General features: G+C 57.2%; 2 protein-coding genes and 1 pseudogene across 2 annotated transcripts; all 3 read right to left on the bottom strand.

Moving 5' to 3' along the window:
- Nucleotides 1-12: 12 nt before the first annotated feature.
- LOC148222055 (protocadherin gamma-A10-like) lies at nucleotides 13-6,347 on the bottom strand. Its single transcript, XM_088173925.1, has 4 exons — nucleotides 6,273-6,347; nucleotides 3,476-6,118; nucleotides 3,282-3,315; nucleotides 13-287 (listed from the first exon to the last, which is right to left on the bottom strand). Exons 1-4 carry the CDS (start codon nucleotides 6,345-6,347, stop codon nucleotides 13-15), a joined length of 3,027 nt encoding a protein of 1,008 aa, XP_088030051.1.
- A 1,105-nt stretch (nucleotides 6,348-7,452) lies between these two features.
- On the bottom strand, nucleotides 7,453-9,939 carry LOC148222054 (protocadherin gamma-B2 pseudogene; annotated as a pseudogene).
- Nucleotides 9,940-13,341: 3,402 nt separating this feature from the next.
- LOC148222053 (protocadherin gamma-A10-like) lies at nucleotides 13,342-16,009 on the bottom strand. Its single transcript, XM_088173924.1, has 2 exons — nucleotides 13,544-16,009; nucleotides 13,342-13,383 (listed from the first exon to the last, which is right to left on the bottom strand). The coding sequence occupies exons 1-2, from the start codon at nucleotides 16,007-16,009 to the stop codon at nucleotides 13,342-13,344; spliced, it is 2,508 nt and encodes an 835-aa protein (XP_088030050.1).
- Nucleotides 16,010-16,343: the final 334 nt, after the last annotated feature.

The raw sequence follows: 16,343 nt of genomic DNA, 5'->3' as shown, positions 1-16,343 counted from the left end.
CGCACGCACCGCTCAAAGGCAGCGCAGCGAGCCCGCTCGGGTCGCTTCTCGCCGCCGCCTCTCGCCGCTCCTACCGCTGCTGCTGCCGCTGCTGCTGCTGGCGGTGCCGCTGCCGCTGTGGCCGGCGCCGGGCGAGCGAGCAGCCTGCGGGGGCAGGACGCTGCGGCGGCGGCGACTCCAGCGCCGCTCGGCGGCGGCCAACAGCGACACCCGGAGGCGCCGCCGCGCCACTGCAGCCGCCGGATGGCCCCGCTCAAGGGGGCCCGGCTTTGGGCGGGGCTCAGCGCCTGCTCCGGATCCGGGGGCTCTGCTCGATATCAAACAACAAGCGCAAAAGCTTTGGCGCGGCGCGTCTCCAGATGTGTTAAGTGCGATGCGCTTTTGGGCGCATTCACTTCATCTCCTTTAGTCCCACTCAATCCGAAGACTTACGAATTTTGGCAGAGCAGTAAGTAAAGGAACTCAGCTGCTCCTTGAAAAAAACTATGGTACAAGTGTAAAAGTCAGGACACTATGATATTTTAAAAAGAGATGACTTTGAGAGCCTTTCAGCTCTCCGTCATGTATCTTGAATTCGTCTTCCCTTACATGGCACAAATTAACTTGAGAAAGAGATCGGTCTCAAGCAATGTTTAGAGCTCTATGCTATGAATTAATGATATTATTTGTCTATGGATCATGAAATTTCTCTTTTGTGTCTCTATACTTGAGAATCTTACAGTGAAAACGTGCAAATCCATTTCTTTGTCTTTCATAGAATCAAATAAAGATGTTTCACACCAGAAATTTGAATCATTCTATCCGAGTAACATGGTTCAGTGTTTCTGGGTGACTGTCATTTACTTCCTGCAAGGAGATCACCAGGAAAACATGGAACAGGCCTTGACCCCAGAGATGAAATCTAACTATTTTCCAAACAAATTCCTTTAACACAACAATTTCCTGGATCAAAGCCAGCCTCTCCGCCTACTCCAACTGCATTCTAAGTCTTCAGAAACACCCAATTTATTACGGGTATTTAGACAACACTCCTGAAACAACTGCAATGTAGAAATTCATGTTTCTTATTCTGTCACTTGCAGTAGCTACACAATAAAGCAAACGGTCTTGCACCAAGAGCACAGGACATCAAACCACAGACCCCAGCCACAGTCATTCTCTTGGACCATGAAGAAAGGAAACTCCGTGGAACCTCGGGTGAAGGCCTCATCCAACAACCAGGACAAATGGAACTTTATACATCTCTTTTATCCATTTCAAACCACAGCACAGTAAACTGCTACACTGGCCCTGTCTCTGCATAGACAGAGTTCTCTCAGTCATCACACAACACGAAAGCAAATTTTGGAGACAGACATCATTAAAAGTTGCTCTCCCAACTTCTCAGATCCCAAGGATCACAGCACACATATATGCTCAGCGATTTTACTGCTCATCACAATCATTTCAACTATTTTGAAATGTTGTAAAGGCTAAAGACGTCAGCAGCTCAATTTATGATCCAGTCACCAAAGAATCACTCAAAGGTAACATCATCTTTCTCCAGCACATGGGTTCTTAGGAGGACGTGGCATTCTCCTACTCAGTGCAAGGTTTGTACCTGTGCCCGAGAATTACCAGTCACAGAAAATACCATGAATCAGAAAACCGAAATGCTGAACACACGAACTGGCTCTTTGACTCCAAATGATGGGATATCAAAAAATGAAGACACCTTTAGACAATTGTCAGAAGGACATGAATAAAGCCAGGTGTCAAAAAAGCACAGGCCGTCTCTCCAACATTCCCTTCTCACAAACAAGTCTCTCCTCAATCCCTTTCTTTGGTGGAGAGGCCACCAAAAGAAAAGTTCCTCACACAGCTTCCCATTGCTGGGGATAATATTTCACTTCTCAACCTGTTTATGTGACAAGCTTGAGAATTTCTTCCAGGAACGCTTAAAACCCCACTGCCATGAACAGGAGAGAGGCAAGAGGTTCACATCTGCAGAAAGGAAGGGGATCAGCAGAGACTCTTGATGATGATGATGATGGCACTAAGGTTAGGCACAGAGTTCAGGTACTTAGCAGGTAAGGAATACAGAGTTGGCTCCACCCAATATTCCCTTATCCACAGGCCATAAGAACCTAATAAACCATTCATTAAAACACCAGGACAACCTGCAAACACACAGGAGGAAGATCCCAGGGCTCCCCACACAGCTGAACTAAGATCTGTTGGGACAAATTTATCATGGCAGAAGAAAATCACATTGCATAGAAGAAGGGCTGAACACTGAACAAGGAAAAGAGCAAACAGTGTCTCTCCTGTTTCACCAGACCTCCACACTCAGCCCACAGGACTCTTGTCTCCAGCTCTGCTCAATTCCACCGTATTCTCTGACCCTCAGAATCTACAAGAATATGTAATCAAACCCCACATAAAACATTTTAAAACGTCTCTAACATCCACTACCATCAGCCCATGTACATTCCCCAGGAAGAGGAGTAGGATTTCTCTGCAAGATTCAATATCCTGACATTTTAGATTCTCCTAAAATAGCAGGTACAAGAGAAGGGTATCTAGGGAGTAAAATGCCCACACAACCCTCACACAGGAACTCACACCGATGGCCACGCACAGACATCCTCAGTGTAATTTCTTAGTGCAGTAAAACAGAAAAATACGAGGAACCACAACTGCAAGTGTCATGTCAAAACTAGGATAGACTAAATTCCTACACCATCTCCACACCTTCTAGAATTAAAAACAAAAGAAAACGAAAAAAACTTTCACCTTGTCCAAACGCTATGCAATACGAAAGCTCCAGCTGCAGTCAGCGCCCAGTGAATGAAAAGTGGTGCACACAACCTCTCACTACGTGACAGCGATCACTGATACCCAAAGGAAATGTGCGCTACTCACTAAAATAAAATAGTCTCTAGAGCATAAGCGATACACATCTCTAACACGGACCCAGTCATCACAGTAACTGCTCATCCGGCTTCGGCACATGGCTGACTTGGAAGGTGCATGATTCTCAAACTTGAAAGTGATCTTAAGGGACAGCTAAGTGTGGTTTCAAGAGAACTTCAATCTGCTCATGCACATGAGCTCATTGCACCTGACCCTGCAAACAATGTAATTTCCACTTGTACATCGTGAGACACATCCATGGAGAATAAGTGAGGCAGACAGGAATTGCACTTCGCATGGGTAAAAAAGGAGAAACGAAAAACAACTTGATAAAACCACAAAGAACCAACCTCCAGCCAAGAGCAACCGCCCTTCTCTTCACCCACCAAATTGGACGCTGAAGAGGGACTCCACGTCCACCTGCTCGCAACAAGAAGGACCAGAACACAGCGGGCAGATGAACGGGGCCTTGCCTTGCCACTCTACAAATCTTCCTATGCAATACACGGACGACGGGAAGAAATGACAGGCAAACAGCGAAAGGAATCGCCGCACAAAGAATTTGGTCCCAGAAACTCACCGAGGGAGCGGAGGGATCCACGGGAAGGGCGCCGGCGGGGTCCTGGTCCCCGAGCAGCGGCGCGGGCTCGTCGGGCAGTGGCCGGGCCGGGAGGGTGTCGCAGCAGCTGCCGCTGGCCGAGAAGCGCAGCTGGCTCTTGCGCGAGTCGGCCGTGAGCGACACGTCGTGCGAGTAGGACTGCAGGAAGGCGCGCACGCCGTCGATGCCCACGAAGTGCGAGACGGGCACGCCGCGCAAGGCGCCGCTGGCGGGCGGCAGCAGCTGCTGGCGGCGCCAGCGGCGCAGGCGCAGCGCCAGCAGCAGCAGCAGGAAGGCGAGGAAGAGGCACGAGACGGCGGCCACGGCCAGCACGAGCCAGCGCGTCAGGCTCCCGGCCGGCTCGGCCGGCGCCGCCGCCTCGTCGGCCGCGCTGCCCAGCTCGGCCAGCAGCTCGGCCACGCTCTCGGCCAGCACCACGCTCAGCGTGGCCGTGGCCGACAGCGCCGGCCGCCCGTGGTCCTTCACCACCACCACCAGGCTCTGGCGCGCCGCGTCGCGGGCCAGCGGCGAGCGCGCCGTGCGCACCTCGCCGCTGTGCAGCCCCACGCGGAACAGCCCCGGCTCCGTCGCCTTGGCCAGCTCGTACGACAGCCACGCGTTCTGACCCGCGTCCGCGTCCACCGCCACCACCTTGGCCACCAGCGCGCCGGCCTCCGACCAGCGCGGCGCCAGCTCCACGCCCGACCACCACGCGCCGCCCGAGACCGAGCCCGAGCCCGCCGCAGCCGCCGCCGGCGGGTACAGCACCTGCGGCGCGTTGTCGTTCTCGTCCACGATCTGCAGCAGCACCGACACGTTGCTGCTCAGCGCCGGCGCGCCGCCGTCCTCCGCCAGCACCCACAGCCGCAGCTCGCGCACCTGCTCGTAGTCCAAGGAGCGCAGCGCGTACAGCGCGCCCGTCTCCGCCTGCACCGACACATACGACGACAGCGGCGCGCCCCGCACCCGCCCCTCCCGCAGCCGGTAGCGCACGCGCGCGTTCTGCCCCCAGTCCGCGTCCGTCGCCAGCACCGTCAGCACCAGCGCGCCCGCCGCGTTGTTCTCCGCCAGCCGCGCGCTGTAGCGCTCCTCCGCGAACACCGGCGCGTTGTCGTTCACGTCCAGCACCCGCAGCGCCAGCACCGCGCTGCTCTGCAGCGACGGAGACCCGCCGTCGGCCGCCCGCACCGTCACGTTGTACTCCGACACCTGCTCTCGGTCCAGCTCTCTCGCTGTCACCACGCGATAGTAATCATCAAATGATTTTTCCAGTCGGAACGGGACGCCCCCGTCTAGGGAGCAGCGCACCTCGCCGTTAGCCCCGGAGTCCTTGTCCCTCACGTGAAGCAGGGCCACGACAGTTCCCGATGGGGTATCTTCCGAGATCTCGCTCAGTGCCGACCGCACCGAAATCTCTGGTAAATTATCGTTGACGTCTGACACAGTGATCACAACTTTCGTTGTGTCAAAATGGCCTCCCCCATCATGTGCCTGCACCTCTAGTTCGTAAGAGTCTCCTTCCTCGAAGTCAAGGCTCCGCAATAGGCTGATTGCTCCAGTGTCGCTACCCAGCTCGAAAGTCTTCGAGTCTTTCTCTGTGATTTTCTTTAATGAGTATTTAATTTCCCCATACAGCCCATCGTCGGCGTCCGTGGCCGTCACGGTGACGAGGGTAGAGCCCACGGGCACGTCCTCGGGCACACGCACCGTGTACTCCGCCTGGCTGAACACGGGCGCGTTGTCGTTCGCGTCCACTACATTAACGCGGATCCGAGCCGTGCCCGTCCGTGCCGGATCGCCGCCGTCCATCGCCCTCAGCACCAGCTCGTGAAACGCCGCCTCCTCCCGGTCCAGCGCCTTCGCCAGCACCAGCTCGGGACGCTGATCGCCGCCGGGGCCCGCCTGCACGGCCAGCGAGAAGTGCTCGTCACCGCTCAGCTCGTAGCTCTGCAGGGAATTCCGGCCCGAGTCTCGATCATGAGCGTCGGGCAGGGGAAACCGCGAGCCCGGGGCTGTCGTTTCGATAATTTTCAGATCTGTTTCAGTCTCTCGGAAGCTGGGGGCGTTGTCGTTAATGTCCGTGATTTCCACTTGGATTCCGTAAACCTGCATCTGTCCCTCCACTATCAGCTCACAGCGCAGCACGCATTGCTGCACATTCTCGCACAGCTGCTCTCTGTCGATCCTCTCCGCCGTCACTAAATGTCCCGTCTTCCCATGCAGAGCGAAATACTGCGTCCTACCTTCAGAGACAATGCGGACGCCTTGGCCTCCGTTCTCCGGCAGCTGCAGCCCCAGGTCCTTGGCCACGTCGCCCACGAACGAGCCCTTGGGCATCTCCTCGGGCACCGAGTAGCGCAGCTGCCCCCACGCCGCCTCCCAAGCCGCCAGCAGGACGGCCCAGAGCAGAGCTCGCTGCCTCCGGCCCCAGCGCCTCTCCGCCGCGCACATCTCCGCCGCTCCGCTGCGCCCCGGCCGGCTATTCCCCGTCTCCGACTGCCGATCCGCCTCCTTCTTCAACTCAGGCCCCGGCTCAGCGCTCCCGGCTTCTGCCGCCGGTCCTTCCGTCTCGTTGTAGCACGGCTCCGCACCGCGGGGACTCTCGCAGACCGCCCGCTGCCGAGCCTGACAGGGAACGAGCGAGCGAGTCTGTCCGCAGCGGGCGGGGCTGCAGCGCTCCGAGCTTCCTCTCGCTCCTCTCGGTCAACAGCGGCGCCCGCAGCCTCCTCCCGGCACTGCAGCACCGAGCGCTGCCGAGCGCTGCCCGCCCTGCCCTGACCAAGAGCAGCTTTCGCAGGCGGGCAAAGTCCTTACGGAGAGGCAGCGCCCAGTCCAGAGGGACTAAAGCTGTCATTTCTCCTGACGCCTTCCAGCAAAGCATGGAATCGCACAAAGCTGAACTTCCATTAGGGAAGATCTCTTATGTTCCCTCTGGAGCACAGAAGCGAAATAGTGGTAACAAACAGTATTATTCGGGGGCCACGCAAGTCCCAGTTCTTCGCTTCGGGAAATTTGGATCAGGAAGGAAAAATATTCACTCACTTTTCTGAGATCGTCATGTAAAATTAGTAGATCTTTTTTTATCGATTATGGATCCCTTTGGAACTTCAGCAATTCCTACCATTTCAGACAACCCAAGCTTTGTACACCAAATTTTCCCAATGAACCTGAACTCGCATGCTTCCACCTGAAAGACACCTAACTATACACGTAAATCATTTTGGACAGCACAAATTGAATTAAAAACGCTTCCCTACCCGTCTGACAACGAATGAGGCAGGCAGTGACATGGATCAGGCTAAATTAATGTGTTCACTGAAACCTGCCATTTACGCAGCTACCTACCCTCAAAAGAATGATGGCGTACGGAAGAGGGGAGGAGAATTCATTGTGAAGGAATGAATGACATGTTAGTTCTCTATTCAATGATCCACATGTACCTTTCCCTTCGGGCTGCAACACCAAAAGAGCAGTAAATAAAGACCTTTTCTCTACACCTACTACTTAGGCGTCAATCGAGAAAGCAAAGCCAGAAACCCAGAAGTTTAAACTTCGAGCATCTCCTTCTATACACTGAAAATCTGCCTTCATTATTAGAAACCCGCAGGGTTTCAGACACGTTCGGAGACAAAGATTTTTAGCTGCACCTCAACACGTCATGAGGAAAAAGCTGCCGTCTCAATGTGCCTGGTTTAAGTGTAAAATGAAGGAAAGAATACGGTAACTCAGAACATCACCAGTGCTGTAAGATTTCCTGCACCACAACCTAAAGGTAAAATACATTCCACTAAGCCAACAAGTGCGACAACAAGCCTACAACTGCGATTGGACCAACACTGCCTGGCCGCACCGCTGGCTGTTAAGACACACGGGACAGAATTTTTAGGGGAGTTCCATGAAACACAGACCTTTGAGAGACTTAAAAAAAGAGAGCCGAAAAACACAATGCGGAACGCTCTTCAGAAAGGCTCACGAAAAAAGAATTTACCGACCTTCGGTGCGTCAGGGTCAGCGAGCGGCTCTCCCACAATGACACTGCTGTTGGGGTTAAGTTTGTCGCAGGAATCGGCGCCCAGAAGCTCCTCCGCCGACAGCACGGGCACCGGCGGCGGCGGCCAAGCGGCCTCGGGCACGGCGCGGGCCGGCGCCGCCACGCACAGGTTGTAGGAGTAGGGCAAGGTGCCCTCGCAGAAGTCGGCCGGGAAGGCGGCGCCGGCCACCGAGAAGCGCTGCGCGCCCAGGCAGCGCAGCACGGCGGGCGGCCCGGCCCGGCGCAGCCGCGCCAGCACGGCCAGCGCCACGCTCAGCACCAAGAGCGCCGACAGCAGCGCCAGCGCCAGCACCAGGTAGAACTGCAGCTCGGCCGCCGCCGCCGCCGCCTCGGCGCCCGCCGCCCGCTCGCTCAGCTCCGGCAGCGCCTCCTGCAAGCTCTCGGCCAGCACCACGTGCAGCGTGGCCGTGGCCGACAGCGCCGGCTGCCCGTGGTCCTTCACCACGGCCACCAGCCGCTGCTTGGCCGCGTCCCGCTCGGACACGGCGCGCGCCGTGCGCACCTCGCCGCTGTGCAGCCCCACGCGGAACAGCGCCGGCTCCGACGCCTGCACCAGCTCGTACGACAGCCACGCGTTGCGCCCCGCGTCCGCGTCCACCGCCACCACCTTGGCCACCAGGTAGCCGGCCTCGGCCGAGCGCGGCACCACCTCGAACGCCGCCGCCGGAGCCTCTCCCGCCGCCGACGCCGCCGCCGCCGGCCACAGCACCCGCGGCGCGTTGTCGTTGCGGTCCAGCACGAAGACGCGCACCGTGGCCGTGGAGCTGCGCGCCGGCGCGCCGCCGTCCTGCGCCCGCACCGCCACCGCGAACTCGCGGCACTGCTCGTAGTCCAAGGAGCGCTGCGCGTACAGCGCGCCGCTCCGCGCCTCCACCGACACCGGCGGCGCCGCGCCCGCCGCGCCCGCGCTGCCGCCCGCCAGCCAGTAGCTCACGCGCCCGTTGGCGCCCGCGTCCGCGTCCCGCGCCTGCACGCGCAGCACCAGCGCGCCCGCCGCGTTGTTCTCCCACACGTACGCGCTGTACGCCGCCTCCTCGAACACCGGCGCGTTGTCGTTCACGTCCGACACCTCCAGCACCAGCTCCGCGCTGCTCGACAGCGCCGGCCTGCCCCGGTCCCGGGCCACCACCGTCACGCGGTGCTCGGACGCCTGCTCGCGGTCCAGCGCGCTCGCCGTCACCACCTTGTACGAGCCGCCCGGCGACGCCACGATCAACAGCGGCGCCTCGCCCGACAGCTCGCAAGACACCTGACCGTTCTCGCCGGAGTCTCTGTCCCGAACTTTCAGCACGGCCACCACTGTGCCAGTTGGAGCATCCTCGGGCACGGGACTCGACAGCGACAGAATCGTGATTTCGGGAGCGTTGTCGTTCTCGTCCGTGATGTGGATCTGCACTTCGCAGTGATCGGTGAGCCCACCACCGTCTGTTGCCTCCAGGCCGAAGATGTATTTCTTCTTCTCTTCGAAATCGAGGGGACCTGATGTCCTAATTTCTCCAGTCTCTCTGTCTACAGCGAACAACGCCCTGATGGCGTCCGGGACGCTACCAAAGCAGTAGGACACTCTCCCATTAGAGCCGGCGTCCGCATCCGTCGCCCTTACCCGCAGCACCAGTGACTCCACTGGAAGATTCTCTGCCACTCTCGCCTCGTAGAGGCTTTTGCTGAACACGGGTGGGTTGTCATTGGCGTCTGTCACATTGACCCGAATCTGGACAGTCCCAGACCTCGGGGGGTCTCCACCGTCCACCGCCATCAACACCAACTCAAAGGAACTCTGCTTCTCCCGGTCTAACACTCTCTCCAGCACTAATTCGGGTTGCTTCTTTCCACCCGGCTTTTCCTTCATGGACAGTGAGAAGTACGGGTTGCTGGTGAGTTGGTAAGTCAGCAGTGAGTTGCTTCCTGCGTCTGCATCTCGGGCCATCTCTAGCGGAAAACGAGCACCGGGAGGGATCCATTCACCGATCTCCAGGTCTTGAATAGCCTTACTGAAGGTCGGGGAGTTGTCATTCACATCCTCAATGACCACCTCGACATGGAAAACGTTCAGCGGGTTGTGCACCAGCGCCTCGAAGCTGACAGAACACGTCGCCGACTCGCCGCACATCTCCTCCCGGTCCAGCCTCTCGTTCACGTACAGGTTCCCGTTCTCCTCATTCACCGTGAAGTATTGCTTCTCCTCGCTCAGCCGCAGCTTGCGCGCCGGCAGCTCGTCCGCGCTGAGCCCCAGGTCCCGCGCCAGCGGCCCCACGAGCGAGCCTCTGCCCAGCTCCTCGGCGATGGCGTAGCGGACCCGCTCGGCCGCCGCCCGCCACCACACGCACAGCGGCAGCGCGCCCAGCAGCGCTCGCCCGCCGCCCGGCCCGAGCCTCTGCCGCCGCCTCACCGCCATTCTCTGCCGCCACAGCTCGCCGCGCTCCTGCCTCCTGCCGCTGCCCTGCCTCCCTTCCAGCCGCTCTCGCCACACACCGCACGCACCGCTCAAAGGCAGCGCAGCGAGCCCGCTCGGGTCGCTTCTCGCCGCCGCCTCTCGCCGCTCCTGCCGCTGCCGCTGCTGCTGCTGGCGGTGCCGCTGCCGCTGTGGCCGGCGCCGGGCGAGCGAGCAGCCTGCGGGGGCAGGACGCTGCGGCGGCGGCGACTCCAGCGCCGCTCGGCGGCGGCCAACAGCGACACCCGGAGGCGCCGCCGCGCCACTGCAGCCGCCGGATGGCCGCGCTCAAGGGGGCCCGGCTTTGGGCGGGGCTCAGCGCCTGCTCCGGATCCGGGGGCTCTGCTCGATACCAAACAACAAGCGCAGAAGCTTTGGATCGGCGCGTCTCCGGATGTGTTAAGTGCGATGCGCTTTTGGGCGCATTCACTTCATCTCCTTTAGTCCCACTCAGTCCTAAGACTTACGAATTTTGGCACAGCAGTAAGGAAAGGAACTCAGCTGCTCCTTGAAAAAAAGTATGGTACAAGTGTAAAAGTCACGACACTATGATATTTTAGAAATACATGACTTTGAGAGCCTTTCAGCTCTCCGTCATGTATCTTGAATTCGGCTTCCCTTACATGGCACAAATTAACTTGAGAAAGAGATCGGCCTAAAGCAATGTTTAGAGCTCTATGCTATGAATTAATGATATTATTTATCTATGGATCATGAAATTTCTCTTTTGTGTCTCTATACTTGAGAACCTTACAGTGAAAACGTGCAAAACCATTTCTTTGTCTTTCATAGACTCAAATAAAGATGTTTCACATCAGAATTATAAATCCTTCTATCCGAGTAACACGGTTCAGTGTTTCTGGATGACTGTCATTTACTTCCTGCAAAGAGATCACTGGGAAAAAATGGAACAGGCCTTGACCCCAGAGATGAAATCTAACTATTTTCCAAACAAAACCCCTTTGGCACACCAATTCCCTGGATCAAAGCCAGTCTCTCCACCTACTCGAACTGCATTCGAAGCCTTCAGGCACACCCAACTTGGTCTGGGTATTTAGACAACGCTTCTGAAACCACCACAATGTAAAAATTCATGTTTCTTATTATGTCACTTGTAGTAGCCACACAACATAGGAAACTGTCTTTTACCAGGGAAACAAGACCTCAAAACACATACCCCAGCCACAGTCATTCCCTTGCACCATGAAAAAAGGAAATTCCTTGGAAACATAGGTGAGGGCCTCATCTAACCACCAGTATATAAATGTATACTGGTGGTTAGATGTATAAAATGTAACATTAACAAATTATCTGGTGGTTAAATGTATACAGTATATATAAATGGAGCTTTATACATTTCTTTTATCCATTTCAACCATACCACAGTAAACTCCAACACTGGCCCTCTGTCTGGATAGACAGAATTCTTTCGGTCATCAGACAACACGAAAGCAAATTTTGGAGACAGACACTATTGAAAATTGATCTCACAAGCCCTCAGACCCCAAGGAGCACAACACGAATCCACGCACAGTGGTTTTTTTTGCTCATCACAATAATTTCAACTATTCTGAAATGTTGTAAACGTTGAAGACATCAGTAACTCAATTTGTGATCCAGTCACCAAATTATCACTCAAAGGTAACATCATCTTTCTCCAGCACATGGGTTCTGTAGAAAGTGTGTCCCTCTCCTACTCAGTGCAAGTTTTCCATCTGTGCCCAAGAATTACCACTGGCAGAAAACATCATCAAACAGAAAGCCGAAATGCTGGACACACAAACTCACCCTTTGAGTCCAAATGATGGGATATCCAAAAACGAAGACATCTTTAGAAAACTTTCAGAAGGTCATGAATAAACAAATGAATCAAAAAAAGCACAGGCCTTGTCTCCAACATTCCCTTCTCACAAACAAGTCTCTCCTCAATCCAAAGAGACTCCACCTAAAGAGAAGTTCCTCACACAGCTTCCCATTGCCATGGATGATATTTCACTTCTCAACGCGAGTATGTGACAAGTGTGAGAATTCCTACCAGTAACGTTTAAAAACCCTGCTACGCAAGAGATTTACATCTGCAGAAAGGAAAGGGATCAGCAGAGACTCTTGATAAAGATGATGATGGCACTGAGGTCAGGCACAGAGTTCAGGCACTTAGCAGGCGATGAATACAGAGTTGGCTCCACCCAATATTCCCTTATCCACAGGCCATAAGAACCTAACTAAACCATTCATTAAAACACCAGGACAACCTGCAAACACACAGGAGGAAGATCCCAGGGCTCCCCACACAGCTGAACTAAGATCTGTTGGGACAAAGTTATCATGGCAGAAGAAAATCACATTGCACAGAAGGAGGGCTGAACACTGAACAAGGAAAAGAGCAAACAGTGTCTCTCCTGTTTCACCAGACCTCCACACTCAGGCCACAGGACTCTTGTCTCCAGCTCTGCTCAATTCCACCGTATTCTCTGACCCTCATAATCTACAAGAATATGTAATCAAACCCCACATAAAACAACTTAAAAGGTCGCTAACATCCACTACCATCAGCCCATGTACATTCCCCAGGAAGGGGAGTTGGATTTCTCTGCAAGGTTCAATATGCTGAAATTTCAGATTCTCCTAAAATAGCAGGTACAAGAGAAGGGTATCTAGGGAGTAAAATGCCCACACAACCCTCACACAGGAACTCACACCGATGGCCACGCACAGACATCCTCAGTGTAATTTCTTAGTGCAGTAAAACAGAAAAATACGAGGAACCACAACTGCAAGTGTCATGTCAAAACTAGGATAGACTAAATTCCTACACCATCTCCACACCTTCTAGAATTAAAAACAAAAGAAAACGAAAAAAACTTTCACCTTGTCCAAACGCTATGCAATACGAAAGCTCCAGCTGCAGTCAGCGCCCAGTGAATGAGAAGTGGTGCACACAACCTCTCACTACGTGACAACGATCACTGATACCCAAAGGAAATGTGCGCTACTCACTAAAATAAAATAGTCTCTAGAGCATAAGCGATACACATCTCTAACACGGACCCAGTCATCACAGTAACTGCTCATCCTGCTTCGGCACATGGCTGACTTGGAAGGTGCATGATTCTCAAACTTGAAAGTGATCTTAAGGGACAGCTAAGTGTGGTTTCAAGAGAACTTCAATCTGCTCATGCACATGAGCTCATTGCACCTGACCCTGCAAACAATGTAATTTCCACTTGTACATCGTGAGACACATCCATGGAGAATAAGTGAGGCAGACAGGAATTGCACTTCGCATGGGTAAAAAAGGAGAAACGAAAAACAACTTGATAAAACCACAAAGAACCAACCTCCAGCCAAGAGCAACCGCCCTTCTCTTCACCCACCAAACTGGACGCTGAAGAGGGACTCCACGTCCACCTGCTCGCAACAAGAAGGACCAGAACACAGCGGGCAGATGAACGGGGCCTTGCCTTGCCACTCTACAAATCTTCCTATGCAATACACGGACGACGGGAAGAAATGACAGGCAAACAGCGAAAGGAATCGCCGCACAAAGAATTTGGTCCCAGAAACTCACCGAGGGAGCGGAGGGATCCACGGGAAGGGCGCCGGCGGGGTCCTGGTCCCCGAGCAGCGGCGCGGGCTCGTCGGGCAGTGGCCGGGCCGGGAGGGTGTCGCAGCAGCTGCCGCTGGCCGAGAAGCGCAGCTGGCTCTTGCGCGAGTCGGCCGTGAGCGACACGTCGTGCGAGTAGGACTGCAGGAAGGCGCGCACGCCGTCGATGCCCACGAAGTGCGAGACGGGCACGCCGCGCAAGGCGCCGCTGGCGGGCGGCAGCAGCTGCTGGCGGCGCCAGCGGCGCAGGCGCAGCGCCAGCAGCAGCAGCAGGAAGGCGAGGAAGAGGCACGAGACGGCGGCCACGGCCAGCACGAGCCAGCGCGTCAGGCTCCCGGCCGGCTCGGCCGGCGCCGCCGCCTCGTCGGCCGCGCTGCCCAGCTCGGCCAGCAGCTCGGCCACGCTCTCGGCCAGCACCACGCTCAGCGTGGCCGTGGCCGACAGCGCCGGCCGCCCGTGGTCCTTCACCACCACCACCAGGCTCTGGCGCGCCGCGTCGCGGGCCAGCGGCGAGCGCGCCGTGCGCACCTCGCCGCTGTGCAGCCCCACGCGGAACAGCCCCGGCTCCGTCGCCTTGGCCAGCTCGTACGACAGCCACGCGTTCTGACCCGCGTCCGCGTCCACCGCCACCACCTTGGCCACCAGCGCGCCGGCCTCCGACCAGCGCGGCGCCAGCTCCACGCCCGACCACCACGCGCCGCCCGAGCCCGAGCCCGAGCCCGCCGCAGCCGCCGGCGGGTACAGCACCTGCGGCGCGTTGTCGTTCTCGTCCACGATCTGCAGCAGCACCGACACGTTGCTGCTCAGCGCCGGCGCGCCGCCGTCCTCCGCCAGCACCCACAGCCGCAGCTCGCGCACCTGCTCGTAGTCCAAGGAGCGCAGCGCGTACAGCGCGCCCGTCTCCGCCTGCACCGACACGTACGACGACAGCGGCGCGCCCCGCACCCGCCCCTCCCGCAGCCGGTAGCGCACGCGCGCGTTCTGCCCCCAGTCCGCGTCCGTCGCCAGCACCGTCAGCACCAGCGCGCCCGCCGCGTTGTTCTCCGCCAGCCGCGCGCTGTAGCGCTCCTCCGCGAACACCGGCGCGTTGTCGTTCACGTCCAGCACCCGCAGCGCCAGCACCGCGCTGCTCTGCAGCGACGGAGACCCGCCGTCGGCCGCCCGCACCGTCACGTTGTACTCCGACACCTGCTCTCGGTCCAGCTCTCTCGCTGTCACCACGCTGTAGTAGCTGCCGTGGGAGCTCTGCAGCCGGAAAGGGACGTCCTTTTCAAGAGAGCAGCGCACTTCGCCATTTGCCCCTGAGTCACGGTCTTGCACGTCCAGGAGGGCTACAACCGTTCCCGAAGGAGCGTCTTCGGATATTTCGCTAATCGCCGACCTTACCGAAATTTCTGGGAAGTTGTCGTTGACGTCTGTGACAGAGATGGTAACTTTGGTCGTATCAAACAGTCCTCCACCATCATGTGCCTGCACCTCCATTTCGTAGGAGTCGCCTTCCTCAAAGTCTAGGCCTCGCAACACAGTGATCTCTCCAGTCTCAGAATCAAGACGGAAAAGATCTAATGCCATGAGGGACAATTTTTTTAACGAGTATTTCACTTGACCGTAAAGACCCCCGTCGGCGTCCGTGGCCGTCACGGTGACGAGGGTAGAGCCCACGGGCACGTCCTCGGGCACACGCACCGTGTACTCCGCCTGGCTGAACACGGGCGCGTTGTCGTTCGCATCCACCACCGTCACGCGGATCCGAGCCGTGCCCGTCCGTGCCGGATCGCCGCCGTCCATCGCCCTCAGCACCAGCTCGTGAAACGCCGCCTCCTCCCGGTCCAGCGCCTTCGCCAGCACCAGCTCGGGACGCTGATCGCCGCCGGGGCCCGCCTGCACGGCCAGCGAGAAGTGCTCGTCACCGCTCAGCTCGTAGCTCTGCAGGGAATTCCGGCCAGAATCCGGGTCGTGAGCGTCTGGTAGGGGAAACCGCGAGCCCGGGGCTGTCATCTCGCTCATTTTAAGTTCTATTTCTGTCTCTCGGAAGCTGGGCGCGTTGTCGTTAACATCAGTGATTTCCACTTCCATTTCATAAAACTTCATTTCTCCCTCCTCTATCAGCTCACAGCGCAGCACGCATTTCTCCACCAGCCGGCAAAGCTGCTCTCTGTCGATCCTCTCCGCCGTCACTAAATGTCCCGTCTTCCCGTGAAGAGCGAAATACTGCGTCCTACCTTTGGAGACAATGCGGACGCTGCGATCGCTGAGCCCCGGCAGCTGCAGCCCCAGGTCCTTGGCCACGTCGCCCACGAACGAGCCCTTGGGCATCTCCTCGGGCACCGAGTAGCGCAGCTGCCCCCACGCCGCCTCCCAAGCCGCCAGCAGGACGGCCCAGAGCAGAGCTCGCTGCCGCCGGCCCCAGCGCCTCCCCGCCGCGCACATCTCTGGCAGCTCCCCGCTGCCGCCTGCTGCTCAGGTACCCGCGCTTGCTGAGGTTTCGTAGCGGACTCTCCACTCACTGGCCTTTGCTGTAGCTTCTGTCGCCTCTCCTCTACACGGATCCGCACCGTGAGTACGTTCGCAGATCGCCGGGCTGCTGACCAAGGAATGCAGCGATCTAGTGAGCGAGCGGGTCCGCAGCGGGCGGGGCTGCAGCGCTCCGAGCTTCCTCTCGCTCCTCTCGGTCAACAGCGGCGCCCGCAGCCTCCTCCCGGCACTGCAGCACCGAGCGCTGCCCGCCCTGCCTTGCTACATCCAGGGGACACTCGCCACGGAG

Source organism: Sturnus vulgaris, chromosome 15, assembly GCF_052056855.1.
Source record: "Sturnus vulgaris isolate bStuVul1 chromosome 15, bStuVul1.hap1, whole genome shotgun sequence".
In the NCBI taxonomy this organism is placed as follows: domain Eukaryota; kingdom Metazoa; phylum Chordata; class Aves; order Passeriformes; family Sturnidae; genus Sturnus; species Sturnus vulgaris.
The sequence above is the reverse complement of the archived record's forward strand: the minus strand, read 5'-3'. Positions and strand labels throughout refer to the sequence as shown.